The 17584-nt window shown below is 45.4% G+C and overlaps 1 protein-coding gene across 1 annotated transcript in view; it reads left to right on the forward strand.

Annotated features, from left to right (window-relative positions):
* IGSF9B (immunoglobulin superfamily member 9B) overlaps nt 1-17584 on the forward strand; it is a 1080599-nt gene that overhangs the window by 659420 nt on the left and 403595 nt on the right. The window contains exon 13 of the mRNA XM_069224455.1: nt 16786-16961. Coding sequence (XP_069080556.1) covers nt 16786-16961 — 176 coding nt within the window. The remainder of the gene's footprint in view (nt 1-16785; nt 16962-17584) is intronic.

Here is a 17584-nt window from a genome sequence, read left to right on the forward strand (position 1 = left end):
AACTCCCTTTCTACACCCTGGATGGCATTCATAATGGTAGACTACCCAACAGTGAGTGACCTGAGGAGGTCAATGGCCTCCTCACTGAGGGCAGCAGGGGTGACTGGGGCAGGGGCTGAGGTGCCTGGGGCGAAGGTGATGCCCCCCCTCCTGGGTGAGCGGGCACGGAGCGAAGGCTGAGGGGCTGCTGGGAGGGCGGTGCTGGGAGGGGGGTGGCGGCTGTACCTGTAGAAGTGGGGGGCAGAGATGGTGCCGCCACCACAAGGGAGCTCCCATCGGCGGACGAGTCTGTGTCGCTGTTTGGTGATCCGGTGACCGACGTGAAGCTCCCCTCGCCCTCCGTCCCACTGGTGTATTCAGAGTCTGTGGTGTGGCCCTCCATGGCCATGTGGGATGCAGCTCCCTCGTGCTCCGGTGCCACTGTACCTCCGCCTGATGATGCTGATGCACAAAAGAACAGGGAGAGCACAAAAAGGGGGGGGGGGGGCGACAGAACAAAGACAGGTTGAGTGCATGGCTTACTGCTACCGTTGGCGGACAATACAGACACAGCAGCCCGCTGCACTACGCCGTGCTCTTGGCCTCTACAGATGCAATTCCTGGGATCTGGCCTACATGGCTATGGTGGACATCTGCACACATAGATGACACAGGGGCATGTATACCTGTACTTGGCACTCTACAGAGGTGGAGTGGGGTGGAGTGCCACATGGCCTGCATTCCGGAGGGGCCTAGCCTACGTCACTCGCCCTGGCCTAGGGAAACCCACAGCCCTCCTCCCCACCCAGACCCCTCCACTGCGCGCAAAGTCCGCAGAATGAGAGTGTACTCACCCCCTTGTGGTTGCTGTGAAGCCCTCAAGCGCCCATCCAACTCCTGGTAGGCCACCGCCAGGATCCGGAACATCAGGGGGGTCATGGGGCGACGGGCACCCCTCCCACGTTGGGAGGCCATCCCCAGCTGAGCCTCCGCCGTCTTCTTGCTCCAGCGGCGAATGTCCTCCCATCTTTTCCGGCAGTGGGTGCCCCGTCTCTGGTGGACCCCCAGGGTCCGGACGTCCTTGGCGATGGCACGCCAAATGTCCTTCTTCTGGTGGGCGCTGACCTACATGACATGTACAGGGGAAGACGAGAAGTCATTACCAACTGCACTGTCGAAGTGAGTGGCCCCCATCCCTACCCTTGCCATGTGGCACATGCATTCACAGTCCTTCATGGTCGCTGAACTCTGCCACCTTCCTACTGACATCCAGCCCTCTCCACCCAGCATAGCCCATACAACATGCTCCCTGTGTACTTACCTGTTGGTCTGGAGGACCGTAGAGTAGCGTGTACTGGAGGAGGACCCTGTCGACTAGCTTCTCCAACTCCTGAGCAGTGAAGGCAGGGGCCCTTTCCCCAGACGCAGCAGCCATTGTCTCTTCCAGACCGAGGTCACAGCAGCACTTGCAGTGTAGGTCCTCTCCTGTCGAAGATCAGGTATCGAGTGACTGAACAGACAGAAAATGGTGGTCACGTCCGCGGCAGTGACGTCCGCGGCGGTGCGTATCATCTCCGCCGGCGCACTTCATCATTGGCTCCTGGGACCCAATGCAGCATTTTTGTCTTGCTGCTCAGAAATGCTATTAAATGCTTGGATTTTAACACGGACTGGTGCCTGGGCTTTTCGTGTTTGGGAGATATTTTGTGTGGGATGCTTCTCCCCAGTAACCCAGGCCGCCCTGCAGGGTCTTTGGCCCCTTACGGAGCAGGAGGTGACAATGATATATATATATATATATATATATATATATATATATATATATATATATATATTTCTGTCCGATACATCTCCCAGCTTTCAACAGAAATTTTTCTCCATAGCTCGATGATGACGAAGCGTAATGATTTTCTTCTTCTTTCCATTGGTGATACACTGTATCAAAGGTAATTTAGATTTTTTTTTTCCTGCTAGCGGCAATATCTTATCCAAAGAAGTCAGGCTTTAAGCCATGTAGGGAATGCGGAGATCAGATGTGGGTTACTGTCCCACATGTGGACTGTCTTTGGTGCTTGAGCTCTGACCACGATGTCGGGAAGTGTTTGTCGTGTTACAGCATGACTCTCAAAGCCTTGCAGGATAGAAAGGCAAAGCTTTTCTTGGTGAAAGACAAGAGGAAGAGTCGTTGTATGTCCCGGCCTCTTTCGGAGTCACCATCTAGGCACTCGTCAAGGTCATAAGTAGAAACTGCGCCACGGTCCTCAGTGCCTGTCCTCTAGAGATGGGACTCCGCAGCCACATTCGCCTTCTCTGAAGTCAGCTGAAGGTTCTCTGAGGCTGTTGTTGGTGAAGATCCAGGTGTCACCGGTGAATCCAGTACAGAAGTTCACTCTGGTGACCCCCTCTCATCTGGAGCCAGAAGTGATACCACCGACTTCAGGCCCTTCTCAGCCTCAACAGCAGGAGCGAGAATTTCCATCTTTTCCAGCTCCTGGGGTGGATCCAACCCATTTTCTGAACGCAGTGTATGGCATCTTCAGCTGGGCCATGACTCCCTCAGGTGCGCCGGCTGCTCCCAGGGGTCCGATACCCTTCTCCTTGGGAGGATTCCCGGTACCGTACCAGCAGGCCCTGTTACTTCCCTTCTTACTGATGGCCCAGTTACCCTGACCTTCACCGGTGGAGAGGAAGATGTCTCTTTCACTCTCTGCCACTCAGCAGGAATCATCTGCGCCAGTGGCAGCCACACCAATGTTGGAGAGGTCTCAGCTGACGTTGCGTCATTCGACTCCAGCCCCAGTTGGTGCTGTATCTCCAGTATCCAGTATCCAAATCACTGGTGCCAATGTCACCAGTAAACGGTCTTCCAATGCTGTTACTGGACTCGAGACTCAGGTCCAGAAGAGAAACTCTTCCGGAGGAACAGCAATATTTAGCCTCTCCACAGGATCCAGACCTGGAAGAAGGCAAAGTTATCTCCCCAGATCAGAACTTTGAGGGAATTGAGGTGGCTAGTGGTTTCGACACTTCCCCAGAGTGGGAGTTATTGTCCCCACAGGGGTTTTCTCCACCTGAGGTGACATCGTATCATGCAGTCATTCGTAATGCGGCTGATATATTGGACTTATCTTTCCCTTCATCTGAGATGAAATCAAATTTATTGATGGAGAGTCTGCATGCTTCTATTTCCACCTCAGAGCCCTTATTGCCGTTTAATGCAGCTTTGACAGAGCCAGTATTGGAAATCTGGCAGAAGTCTTTGTTGAGTCAAGCAGTGTTGAGATCGATTGCCAGGAGATATAAGACTGCACCAAGTGATCCTGTATTCTTGAGCCACCATCCAACACCTGAGAGTTCGGGGTGCAGGCTTCAGGCACTTCTAGAGCAGTCCTTAGATCTTTTCCATCATCTCCGGCTGACAGGGAATCAAAGTGAATTGAACAGACTGCAAAGAAACTGTTTTAGTCTGGTAGTATGGCACTGATGTTAGTTAATGGCACTTGTTCACTGAGTCAAATCAAATCAAATCAAGCTTTATTCGGTCAATTAACCATCAAAGCATCACATACATTAAAAGAAAAATTTCATCTCATTTTATAATCTGTACAATAATTAAATAATTTTATAAAAAGACACATAAATAAATACATACATGTGATATCAAACTATTCATCTAAAATCCTGCCTGGGCACGCTTCATGGGTCCTTGATTAAAATGGTGATCACGTATATGCCATGCTGCCACTAAAAACTTGCTGACTGCTAAAATTAATTAATTTGATCTATGGCTTTTTAAAACCCTTATTGCTATACTGCAATTTTTCAGCCCCATTTCCCAACAGGTTTTTCGAATCCATTTTGACTGTGGAATAAAATATGTAGGGCAAAAAAAACATAAAATGTTCAACTGTTTCTGGGGCACCGCCACAAGCCGGACATATATTTGAAGTAGTGATTGGCCCCCAGTTGCAAGTTAAAGACAACATTGGTAAGGACCCAAAACGGAATCTAGCACATAAACCTTTGCCCTGTAAATCTGGTATAATATCTAAATAGGATTCATACTGCGGAAACCACTTAAAATCAATAAAAAGATTAGCTAATCGACCATGAGATTTACAACAAATATAATTGTTCCATACATTGGACCAGTAAGCTGATTTCAAAGCAGTTTTATGGGATTTCACTAATTTTTGGGGATTCTCCCAATAATCTCCGAACCCCAAGATACAAAACCAATTGGACACATATTTAATCCAAGGAATAATAGCTGCATTTGGTCTCTTTAGCAGGTCAAGCAATGATGCTTTGTATAAATCCAATTCAGGGTGGTCCAAATCCTTATCCAATATAATAGAGGTCTTAGGGAAATTAAATCAGCTACTTGGTTTAGCCCCAAATCAAGAAACATTGGGATCAGTGGTGTACTTCGGGGGCACGCTATCAAAGCCCTCGCAAAATTGTTTTCTCCCGCAGTTAACTTATAGGAACTTAGAGGATCCCCATACCTCTGCACCATAGACAGCAGCTCCCTGCGCCTTAGCCATATAGATCTTAACCGCTGGAGCCACTGATTCTGTTGTGGAACTTTTGTAAAAGCGCAGGATAGATGCTGTTCTGTGGTGTAGTAGCCCTGCACTTTTACTAATCTGGTCCTCCCAATTTAATTTGCTGGTCAACCTCACACCCAAATAATCTATTGAGCTAACCATGCTCAAAGGAACTCCATCCAATTTAATAATGCATCTTTTACCGGGACTCGAGCTAAACACCATCAATTTGGTTTTGCTAATGTTCACCTCCAGCCCATATTCCCTACAGAATTAATTGAATCTATCGACAAGGATTTGTAGATCCATCGGTGTCTTTGAGATTAGAAGTGAGTCATCAGCAGAGAGAAGAATAGGAATTTTCTGTGCATTCAGGGAAGGGTCATCGTTCTGGCAGGAAATCAAGGTCTGAACCACCTCATTAATAAATAAGGTAAATAATAGTGGAGCCAACACACAGCCTTGACGTACTCCCCTTAAGATGGGGATTCTTTCAGTCAGCTCACCTTTATTGCCCGGGCGCAATTGCGCAAATGTATTTTCATGCAGTCGCTTTAACAATTGTAATGTGTTGGATGGGGTTCCCAATCTATGCAACACTTCCCACAGTTTTTCTCTTGGGACCAAATCAAAAGCTGATCGTAGATCTACAAAAACAACATATAAATGTTGCTTGGCGAGGACTACATATTTCCAGTATAGAATAGTCAGCCTAAAAACCTGATCTGCCGTACTGGTTTTTGGGTGGAACCATGCCTGAAGTGAAGAAAGAATCTGATGATCTCGGACCCAGCTAGTTAGCCTCCCTAAGAGGTTGTTTGGCAAAACCTTTTTGTATGTTGTCAGTGAGGCTGATCGGTCTATAATTAGTTGGGAGGTTTGCATTACCCTTTTGATAAATAGGAATGATTTCAGCCCCTTTCCACGTACCTGGAATTTGACCCCCTGCAGCAATTCTATTCGACATAAAATTTATATACCAGGACCATATAATTGGCTCAGATCTATAAAGATCTCCTGGTAACTTATCCGGGCCGGGAGCTTTTCCAGGTTTTAATGAATTGATTGCATGAAGGGTTTCTTCCATAGAAAAAATAATATAATCCCCGGGGGCGCTAACTCCCTCCCCAGGTGAATCAAAACTAAAATTCATAGTGGACCTTGGTAAAAGAACGTGATCTCCAGCATCTGGATCATGCGCCAAAACATCAAGAGGTACAGCATAAAGTTGGGAGAAATGATCAACCCAACTTTCAGGTTGTATATGATTCCTAATAGCATTCTTACCCCCTCTCTGTCTTTTGGACAGCAGTTCCCAGAATTACATATTGTTATTTGCTTTTGAGGCATCTAGTAATTCCTGCCATATAGAATCTTCCCATGATCTTTTTGCTAGTAAGATAGACTCCTTGTACATGGGTCTGGTTTGTTGAATCTCCCCCAAGCAACCAGTCATAATAGCTGTTTTTAAATCAGACTTTGCCATTGAACAGGTCTCATCAAACCATCCATTGCTGGCCTTTTTTCCACTGCGAGGCCTAGAACCAACCTTTTTGTAAAAGAAGCTCTGCAATTCCATGGCCAGACTATCATGTATGCTAAGTATTGGGATATTATTAGCATCCTGTCCTTCATAAGCAGCTAGGTTATCTGTAAATAATTGATAAATCCCTCCTATCAAATGGGGGTTAGACATCACCTTTGGCCAACCAACCCTAGTAGAGTTATTCCTCAGGTGTGGGGATGGAACCACTGTGTATTGATTATTGAATGTTCTCCTAGACATCTCCCCTGCGAGAGTGAGAATCAGGTGGAAATGATCGCTCTCGCATCTCCCATCCACCCTCATATCCCTCAGAAGAGGCCACAACCTAACGTCCACCAAAAAATACTCAATAACACTTGTGGACATACCTCGTTTAAATGTCGGCGTGAGGTTTAAGTCAGAAGGTGTACGACCATTACAAGCCCTGAGTCCCTACTTTAAACAAAAGGAGGCCAGTTGGGAAGCCACACAAGAGCGAGAACAATGCAGAGAATTAGTTATATGTGGGATTCCCCGGAGTTCGTCCTCTTCATCTATTACACCGCTAAGCAGGACAGAAGGCTCAAATGTGCAGTTCAAATCACCTGCTATAATTTAAAAAAATTAAGATTGTATGGTGTCTAAAAATTCGTACAATGCAACTAGGGCCTGTGATTCAACCCCATATGAGACAGACCGAGCATAGACATTAATAACAATGATGTTAAAGTTCTGCTGAAACGAATATGCCCATTAAATCAACACAATCAATATCTAATATCATGTGTTCACACTGCAATTTCTTGTTTAAAAGTATTAACAGGCCTCCCTTGGCACGGCCTGAGCCCTTCTCTGATGGTTGCGCAGGGATACTAAATGAAAGAAACCCATCTATATTGATTTCACCCTCAGTCCAGGTTTCCTGAAACAGGCAAATGTCCTGATTGTTAATATACATAATCCATTCTGGATCGGCCAGTTTCTTATTGAGGCCGGCTAAGTTCCAGGTCATTAGGGTTAGTTCATGATTACTTGACTCAATTCCAAGGGTCGAACAACCAGGCTCCCTCCAGTCTGTTTCCCTATCACAAATCCTAGGAGACTCCACCCTATTACTCTCATCTGTATGCACAAACCCAGAACAGGTCCCCACAGGTACTACCCGATCAGTAGCTAGTCATACAGGATTTGACAGCAAACAGGGAATTTTTGCAGTCATAGATGAATCATTACCCTGAAGAGAATTTGAACTACCCTGGGTAGCAGTCGGGCAACCACAAACTGATTTCAGTGTAAGTCTAATCCCCCCCCCACTTGACTCCCTGTACTGACGGGTGCGTAAATCAAAGGCCATAAGTTGGTCCACTGAGTCGATATATCCATGCCCTGGTGGACTCAGCCAGATCAGTCCTTCCCAAGCTGCCAGAGGACTTGCATAGGCATTTTGCTGGGTTGTTAAATGACAACCAGGCTGCAGCAAAGGAAGTCATACAGTCGGGTCAGGATACTCCTTACTCTATAGCCAGGGAAATGGGAACATCACTTGTCACAAGAAGGCATGCCTGGTTGAGGGGCTCTGTTTTTTCCCCTGAAGTACAGAATACTCTAGTGGATTTGCCCTTTGATGGATCCAGGTTGTTTGGGGCTAAAGCAGATTTGGCCCTGGAATGATTTAAAGAGAGCAAGACAACAGCTAAATCATTGGGCCTTCAGTCTCTCTCCTCAGGCTACAGACCGCTGCAAAGGTTCTGTGGATTTGTACTGAGCTACCCCTTTCGTGGGAGGCAATAGCAGCAGCAGACAGCCAATCCCCTGTATAGGTCCTACAGAAGGCGTGGCAGGGCAAGGCAGTGAGATGCAGCCCATTAGCCTTCCTCCTCCTCCTCTTCCACCTCCCCAGGCAGTGTTGCAGGAAATCAGCCCTAGTTCTGCCATCTTGGAGCAAGCTTTACCTGTGGGAGGGAGGCTAATTTATTATCGATGACAGTGGAAGTCCATAACATCGGCCAGTTGGGTGTTGAGAACTGTCGAAAAGGGATATGCCATACCCTTCCAAGATTTTCCTCTTTCCTTTCCACCACAACACAGTTATTCAGGAGAATCTGCTTTTGCTCCATCAGGAAGTCCATACCCTACTTTCAAAGGGTGCAGTAGAGTTAGTTCTGGAGCAGGAAAGGGGTCAGGAATGTTATCAAGATATTTCCTGATTCCCAAAAAGGATGGGCATTTACGTCCAATTCTGGACCTAGGGACTTCAAATTTGTTCCTCAAGCAGGAAAAATTCAAAATGCTGACCCTAGCTCAGGTTCTTCTTGCGCTATATAGGGAAGACTGGATGGTTTCCATCGACTTGTAGGATGTGTATTTTTAAATCCCAGTTCTGCAGTTGGACAGAAAGTATCTCTGGTTCATGGCCGGGTTGCAACACTGTCAGTTTACTGTCCTTCCATTTGGCCTGACTTCCGCACCTCAAGTCTTCACAAAGGTGATGGCAGTGGTTGCAGCACACCACAGAAGGTGGGGAATACCGGTATTCCCTTACTTGGATGATTGACTGTTCAAAGCAAAGTTTTCAGAGATGGGGTTGCACCACTTGCAGTTGACAACTAACCTGTTGTACAATTCAGGTTTCCATCAATGTGCCCAAGTCTCACCTGGAACCCTCTCAGTGTGTCCTGTTCATAGGGGCAGTACTGGACACCACAGTGACTCGTGCCTACCCTTGTCCTTAGAGTATCCAGGACATTTAGGCTATGATTCTTATGTTTCGGAATGAAGTGGTTGTTCCAGTCCTAAATGTCCTACACCTTCTTAGTCCGTTCGCTTCCTGTATTCTGTTGGCCACCCATGCACTTTGGCACATGAAGGCCCTCCAGTGGTGCCTCCGCAGGCAGTGTTTTCAACACAACGGAGATTTCAAGGAATCAGTCAAGATCTCCGGAGACACTGCAGCGGATTTTCAGTGGTAGGGTATAGATGGCAATCTGTCACAAGGAAAGCTGTTTTGCCCTCCACCTCTGGTGGCCACAGTGATCACTGATGCCTCCACTCTAGGGTAGGAGCTCATCTAGAGGACCTGGAGATCAAGGGTCTTGGGTCTCCAGAGGAACAGATGCTTCACATCAATCTGTTAGAACTGCTGGTGATACATCTGGCTCTCAGGGCCTTTCTTCCTTCTATTCATGGTCAGTCAGTACAAGTCTTGACAGACAACACTACCGCAATGTGGTACATCAACAAACAGGGAGGAATAGGGTTGTATTTTCTCTGCAGAGAGGCTCTACGTCTCTGATCCTGGGCTCAGGACCATCGGATTTGCATAGTAGAAAACCATTTGGCCGGAGATTTGAACGTGCATGCAGACAGTCTTAGCACTTTTCGGCAGACCACAAGTGCTGTCTCCATCCTGAGGTGGTACTTCACGTCTTCCAGTCATGGGAGATGCCTCAGATAGACCTGTTTGCCACTCACAAGAACACGCACTGCCCATTGTTCTGCTCCCTCCAGTATCCGATGCAGGGAATATTGAGGGCGTTTTTCAGTTTTACTGGACCAGCCAGTTACTTTACGCATTTTCCCCCAGACCCTTGATTTCTCGAGTTCTGAGGAGTATTCCCCAAATCAGGCCCAAGCATATTATTAGCCCCGGATTGGCCACAAAGGGTGTGGTATACAGACCTTCTTCAACTTTCACTGGGCCCTCTGCTCCGTCTCCCTCACAGGGCAGACTTCCTCTCCCAGTCACAGGAGCATGTTCTACACCCCCAGCTCCAGAGCCTGCACCTACATGCCTGGAGATTGAACGGGGCAACCTGAGTGATTTTTCTCATTCTTCTGATGTGGTGGATATTATTCTGCTGGCTAGGCGGTACCCAACCAAAGCTGTTTATGCTGGCAGGTGGGCTACGTTTGCTAAATGGTGTGAAGAGCATCATATTGACCCATTAGGAGCCCAGTTATTGAATGTTTTAGAGTTTGCACTATCAGTAGCCCAGCAAGGTTGTGCAATTGTGACAGTGAAAGGCTATTTGTCTGCTCTGTCAGCTTCTATTTGTTTACCAGATCAACCCTCCCTGTTTAAATCCCCATAGTGTTAAGCTTTCTTAAAAGGCTTACTAATATGTATCCTCCCACTCTGTTCATTTTGCCTCAGTGAGACCTTAATTTAGTTCTAGCATTCCTGATGGGTACGCCGTTTGAACCTTTACATAGTTGCCCGATGAGGCTCCCTACAATAAAGACAGTTTTTGCCCTCTGTCACTTGTGGCTATCACATCGGCTAGGCGTGGTAGTGAGTTGCAAGCCTTAAATGTTAAACACCCCTTTTACCACGTTTCATTGGCAAAATGAAGGGCAAAGCTGTAGACAAAAGGACATTTTCCTTGGTGGGTCATCCTCTGCATAAAGATCTGCTATGCCTTGGCAAAGAAGGAGCCATTTAAGGGTATCAGAGCTCATTCCCCCAGGATTAAGTCTTCTACTTCTGCTTTGGCTAAAGGTGTACCTGTTATTGACATTTGCAAAGCGTCAACTTATGCTTCCTTCCACACTTTCGCATAACATTACTGTTTGCACTCAGAAGTGAGGAGGGATGGTCACTTTGTCCGTTCAGTGTTACAGGATTTCTTGGTGTACCAGACAGGCACCCTCCTCCGAGTGCAGCACTGCTTTGGGACTCTATTCATAAGGTGAGGAATCCACAGGTAGATGTATCCATCAGAATAACAAGTTGCTTACCTTCAGTAATGCTTTTTATGGTGGATACAGTATCCACCTGTGGATTCCTCACTGACTCCCCCACCTCCCCGTTGCCTGTCTGAATATACCAAGAAGATATCTATTTATATATAATAATAATATATGGTGTGTATATATATATATATATAAGTTGGTGTTCACTCTTTCGCCTCGAAGGCTAAAAAAAAAGTGGGTGAAACTGAATTGAGCACTCCGGCGAGGATTTTTTATGGCTCCAATGATGTTAGACGGAGTCGCGTACGGAGCTGTGCTATTGTGACGTCCTTGTCGACATGGAGAGCTATGGAGAAACGTTTCCATCGAAATCTGGCGCATGGGGATATTCATAAGGTGATTAATCCACAAGTAGATACTGTATCTCCCAGAAAAAGCGTTACTGAAGATAAGTAACTTGCTCATATAATTTAAAAGAAGTGGGCAGGACTATTCAGTGCTTATGACTTTGATAAGGATTCCCCTGGAAGAGAACTAGGATTTCAGCTAAGCGATTTATTCTTCTGATTGATGGAAAATTTCTCACCTTGGTAATTCTTTTTCCAGATTTCATACTGATCTAGAAAAGCTGTTCCCTATCCGTCACTTCCAGTGCCACCACATGGGCCACAGCTACATCTCCACTTTTCGGACAAGTTAACATGCTTGTGTCCATAACTGTTTTTCTGCTCCTCATGGATTTTTGTCCGGAGTGCCTTCAGTCCCACCAATGAAATTTCCAATATTTAACAGTGATTAGTTCAAATGGCTTCTCTAAAAGTTGCAGATTTCAAGTCTGCAGGTGCCACAAGAAGATGTCTGTTTTTGATCCCATTACAACTGCATGTGGTCCTTTTATCAGAGTTGTGGCCTACGATCCTTGTGTCACAGGCACCACAAAGCATTGGGGAGTGGGAGATGAACCTGCTTTTAGCTATGTCTGCAGTGAAACAATCAAGTGATCTTTTGTGCCCACAGGTAAGGTACTTGTTAGGGTTGAGCTGCTAAAACGGTCTTAACAAAATCACACAAAACGCTGTTGGGAAGGGAAGTACTCTTCTTCCTTGAGAAAACTATCCTGCTCAAAGTCTCAACTCAAATCCCAAATGTTGAACGTTTCCTTGTCTTTGGAGTAGATTCCTACTTTCAAAAGGATGAGACCAAGAATATGGACCCATCAGTTCCCCCTGCAAGTTAAGGTCTGCTGGTGTGGTACACTGGTTCAGTTCTGTCCTCCGTATGCCCCCATCCCCAACAATGAGGAGCACATTCACATTCCTTCAGGCTTGACAACTCTGACAGCTCCAGCCCTGGCTCCTCCCAGTACCACACTTCTGTGGGCACTGGGGTCTAAAGAGAAGTGTAGAAGTCTACAAAGGCCCCATCCTCATTTGTTTGGATACCCATTTGGTGCAAGTGCCTCAAACAGAGGTGACTAGGATGCAGCTTTCAGAGGTGGCGACATAGGAAGAAAAAACTTAAGATGAACTTTAACAGTGTTCTCTTGGCAGAACACCACCCAGGACTCAAAGACTTGAGGAGATTTTCAGCTCTGACCTTGCATAGCCCGATTTAAAATAACAAAAACAAATTCTAGCCGTATAAAGGAAGATTCATGCTCTGCTAACCTCTTTTCCATTTGTGATGCTGATGCTGGCTTATATTTCAGCCTATAATTTGTGAGTGGCCAGGACACTTCACGCGTAGGTGGCATCTCTTAGCTGTCTGGTCCTGCTTCAAGGGAAGTTTCTTGTTTACGACTGTCGTACGTGAAGGAGCTCAATCTTTACAATTCACTGTGCCCTTTGTGGGGGTGAAGTCCAACGTTTTGTCTGCTATTTCACAACTCTTCCTACTCAGTCACAGAGCCCTTGCTTTCATTCATTGAAAGCGTCTTGAAACCTGTCATGGCTGCATTAGAGAGAAAGAGACCCTTGTCAGGCCATGCGGTTCACTGACAGATTGCCATATGTCCTAGCACTGCTCTGGGTGACCTAATTTTTTTGTTCTTTTTACCTGTCACCCGAAAGTCTTGGTGTTTAAATGACTTCCTCGTAGCAAAACTCCATTATCTTCCTTATGATGTCTCCTGATAGGGAGAAAACAAAACTTGTCTCTTTGGTACATAAAATCTTTGATTCCGGCAGCCTGTCCTTCCATAGTGCTAATGCCACCTGCCTCCTGGGCCAAAAAGATCATGCCTTTTGGGAATTGGTGAAATTTACATTGGTCAGCTTGGCAGGCAGCCTGAAAAGTAATGGATTGGATGCATCAAAATATATCTTGAAGTGCATCCTGGACTCTACAGACACTGTTGCTAGATCTGTGTTTACAGCTGTTATGTTGCATTGACACACTTTGATGCTTTCTGGTAGATTCTCCAGAGATACCCAAACCACATTCATTGATGTACTCGTCCATGGCTTGCAGCTGTGATGAGAAAGCAGACTTCTCCCTGGAACACTTTAAGAACAGTTGCAGCTTATTTATTGGACTAGTCCTACCCAGCATGTAATTTTCACCACAAATATAAGAAGGATATTCCAGGTGGTGCAGTACTACCGGAGACAACCACAGTAATTATACCACTCCTTTTAGGGAAGAAATGGATCTTGGGCACAGCTCCAAGAGCTGATGCAGTCCTCACCATCATGTATCTGCTCTGCTGCCTCAGTGCCTCCCTGACTACCCCTTATTATCATTATCAGATGGGGTAACAGTTTCACGTTTTTCCACCACTTGGAGGATGACTGTGATCACTTGCTGGGGCATTGAGCCAATCTGCAAGACCTATACTCTGAATTTCCCCTCTCTCTTTCTCTCAACCCCTCCCCCATGCCCTGCCCCGCCCCCACCCTCAACAGGGACATGCTATCTGCCACACATCAGAGTTTTAGAAGCAGATATCATTGCCCTGATAATCAAAGGGACTACAGAGATTGTGCTCTTCGAAGAAAGGGACACAGAATTATTTTCCCTTTACTTTTTAGTCCCCAGAAAATATGGTGGTTTGAAACCACCACTGAATATTCAATTTCTGAAAGTGTTCTTTCAAGAGGAAACATTGAAAATGTTGTCCCTGAGCCACATATTATTGGCTCTGAATGCAGCATACTGCTTTGCATCCCAGGATTCTCAAGACGTCAAGTTCCATCTAGGGCTGGATTGGGGAACCAGAAGCAACCCTGGCAAAAATGCTCAAACTGGTCCAGCTCCCTTTGTCTTTTGACATGATCTTTCTTTCCATCCATCTATCCATTCTCTCTCTAAATCTCTTCTCTCTCTGATCACTTTCTCTCTCTATCTCCCTCCCTCTCTTCCTCTCTCTCTTGAAGCCTCCCTGTGCCTGCTGCAGTCAATCTCGGGGAGATGGGGAAAGTGACAGAGGCACCAGCAGTGTCACTCGGTTTTTAGAACTGGCCTCCAGGTGCGCCAGCCCACTGGGGGAATAAAAGTCCTATCAGGTCCTTTTTCTATCTTCCAAGTCTTCCAACCCACAGGTGTTACCACAGGTTCATGGTGGATCTCAGAACTATCAGTTCATTGCTCTACAGTTAGGCATGACAGTCTCTCCACAAATCTTTATGAAATTGTTTGCGGTTGTGGCAGCTTCATCATGGTTGCAGAGAGACCATGTATTCCTGTACTTGGAGCCCCGGGACCTGGTCAAGTAACACCTTCAGTGGTCATTGAGTCTTGCCATGATCTGGGATATACCATCAATGACCAAAAACCATGCCTTTCTCTTACAAAGAGACAGACCTTAATTGTGGTACTGGATACAATCCTTATAAAGTGACTTGGATCCCATTTCAACAGCTCTAAGCACTGGGCCACCTTTTTCTTCCCACTGCTGATCGGACCTTCTCTTGCAGTAGGGTGGTCAGGTACTGAAATCAAAATCCCACACCCCACAGCTGCATATGTGGAGATTATTTTAAGCGGTGCCAGTTACTCCTTTTGCCTGATGAGGTCACAGGCAACAACTTGATAGCCAGTAAGTCTGCTACTAAATTCATCCATGCATTTTGCTGAACTAAATTCATTCAGTGGTGCCATTTGGTATTGACACCTTTAAATCATGCCTTTTCAGTGTCTTGCAATATTCATTATCTCTTGTTCATTAAGGTACTATCTTGTGGCCCTATGTACTTTCATGTGACTGCCTGATGAACCTTTCTTGTTCTCAATTGCCATTAGTGGTGTGTTTTCTGAAGGTCTTGATTTACTTGTTTCCTCCCACCCTACTCAATGTTTCTCTGTGGGATTTGCATTTTTAAATTTTCTTGATGGCTTCTCTGTTCTACCAGATGCACAATTTCACTATCCACCGTCTTATACAGAAGACTGGTTTGTCTGTGGCAATATGTCCCACTCTGAGCAATGGAAAACTTCAAGCCCTATCAGTTTATCCACCTTTCACAGTTTTCTACCAGAATAAGTTGGTTCAACCCTGCTCATCCTTCTTACCAAAGGTGGTTTCTGTGTTTCTTATAGTGCAGTCTAATACCCTGCCATCTTTCTTCCCTCCCCCACATCCACCCAAGAACAAAAGTATAGACTACACCACAGATGTGAGGCGTCTTATTACTTTAAATCTAATCTTTGAAACAGAGTGGATGGTCAAATCTTTGTGGGCTTTGCAACTGCAAGGACGGATGAGGAGACAACCAAATGCACCGTATTGTCCGGTGTCACAATCTCTATTAAGACAGGATACACCTAAACAAAGAAAGAACCTTTGTAGGACAGTCCTGCCTAATACAGCTTTGGTTGCCTCTAAACTCTCTCCAAAGGTGTTTAGATTGCTGCCATCTGTCAAGCACCTGCATAATGATATTTACTCACTTTTGCCATGCACTGCTGCCTCATGCTCAGGTGCATAGCGATGTGTACTTTGCCTAAACTGCGGTGCATAGCTTCCTTGGTTCACCAACACTACTCATCCTACATCCCAGGGAGATTTTAGGGCTCAATTACAAAGTGAGGAATCTGTAGGAAGATGTATCCTTCAGACGAAAAAGTTGTTTAACTTCAGTTACAACATTTGTGGTGGATCTATAATCTTCGCTCAGACTCCTTACTTCCTACTTGCCCCCGAGGAGGTAGTGCAGTGGTACCATCCCAAGGTATGCAAACATATTATGTGCTGTGTTTTTCGCTATTATTCCTCTCTTGTTTCTTTTCCGCAAGCCTTGATGAGGCACAGAAAAGATTCAGAAACTGACACCAGTGTGATAGTTGACATCTGATATACTCTGGTGTTGCCATGCCTGGAAGGGGAGTCACAGCTGGGGCCATTGCTGTGGAAACCTTTTCTGGACCTGTCTGAATTCTAGAAAGATACTTCAGAAGGAGTCAGAAGTTGATGAATCTTCCAAAACATTATGTATTCACCAGAAATATCATTACTGAGGGTAGGTACCTTTTTCTTCTTTACAATTATGTTGTAGTTTGCTTTTACGACTAGTATCAGATATGTAAGAATCTAGGCTAGTTGATACCAATCTAGAAATTAGATCAAAATTTCTACACAGAACCACTTTTTCATAGTTTTGTTTGAGTGTTTTGTGTTTCCCAACTCGTTTTTATTTCAGCTTCTCCACTTATTTTTTATCAACCACAATGAGTCAACTTTATAGACCGTGTGAATCTCACACATCATAGTCAATGTAATTGAATAGGAGTTGCTGGCTGTGTTCATAACCTGCTTTCATTTCTTAAAGCATGTTCTCATTCTTTCTCCATTTCTGGCGCTCTCCCTTTCTTTGCCTTTTCGGTTTCCTTCACAACACAAGTATGATAGCAGGCACTGACTCTACCCTATTATATTTGTGTGACTGTTAATCTTTCTTAATGTATCAGTCTTTCCCTTCACCTTTATTATTTCTTACTCTATTCTCCTATGTCCTTTGCCTCTTCTTACTCTGCCCAAGTTATTCTCAGCGTGAGCATTGCCATATTTAACCATGTGTCTTACCACCATCTGTCTCCGCACAGGATGAAGAGGGCTCAGTTTGGGCCTCATGACTGGCTCTCGCTTCCCGTGCCCCTTGGACCCACGTGGCTGCTGGTGGATACTTTGGAACCTGAGACATCCTACCAATTCAGTGTCCTAGCCCAGAACAAACTCGGCACTAGCTCCTTCAGTGAGGTTGTTACCATGAACACCTTAGGTGAGTAGTGGGTAGTGAAGGGCAAGGAATGGGCAAAGCAGGGTGGATTGGAAGTCCATCACTTTATCTCAGGAAATTTTGTTTTACAAGAGCCAGCTCTAGTTGGGAAGGTCAGATCAGAAAGTATACCTGGGGCTCAGTTCTGTCAAGCACAAACATATTTTTTAATTTTTTTTATTTTAATACTTTTTGTCATCTGCCCTTTTTTATCAAAGATTCAACTGGGTCCTAAGAACTAATTGTACGTGAGAGAATTGGCACTTGTAACGATCAATATAGAGAATGGAAGGAAACAAAAGTAATTGTGTATGTAGGAGTAAAGAGTTAGACACAGACCTCAAATGTAAACTTCCAGCAATTAAGTGTTAGACATTTTACAGACTGAGTTTCCTTGCTCCTACTTCATTTGTTTTTAGTCTTTATAGTTGACCATTAGAACTTGAAAGAGGTTGATGATCTAAATCACCAGGAGAAAGACAATTCATGTAAAGAGGACAATTTATTTCCAAGCGAGGACACAGGGATGGGTGCCCAGACAGAAGTTTTGTATCAAACCATGAGCTGTTAAAAGCTTATAAGGAATGCCTAGACCTGGAGCACACATCTCCCTTGAAATTTAAAAG

This window comes from Pleurodeles waltl, chromosome 3_1 (assembly GCF_031143425.1).
Source record: "Pleurodeles waltl isolate 20211129_DDA chromosome 3_1, aPleWal1.hap1.20221129, whole genome shotgun sequence".
Lineage (NCBI taxonomy): Eukaryota > Metazoa > Chordata > Amphibia > Caudata > Salamandridae > Pleurodeles > Pleurodeles waltl.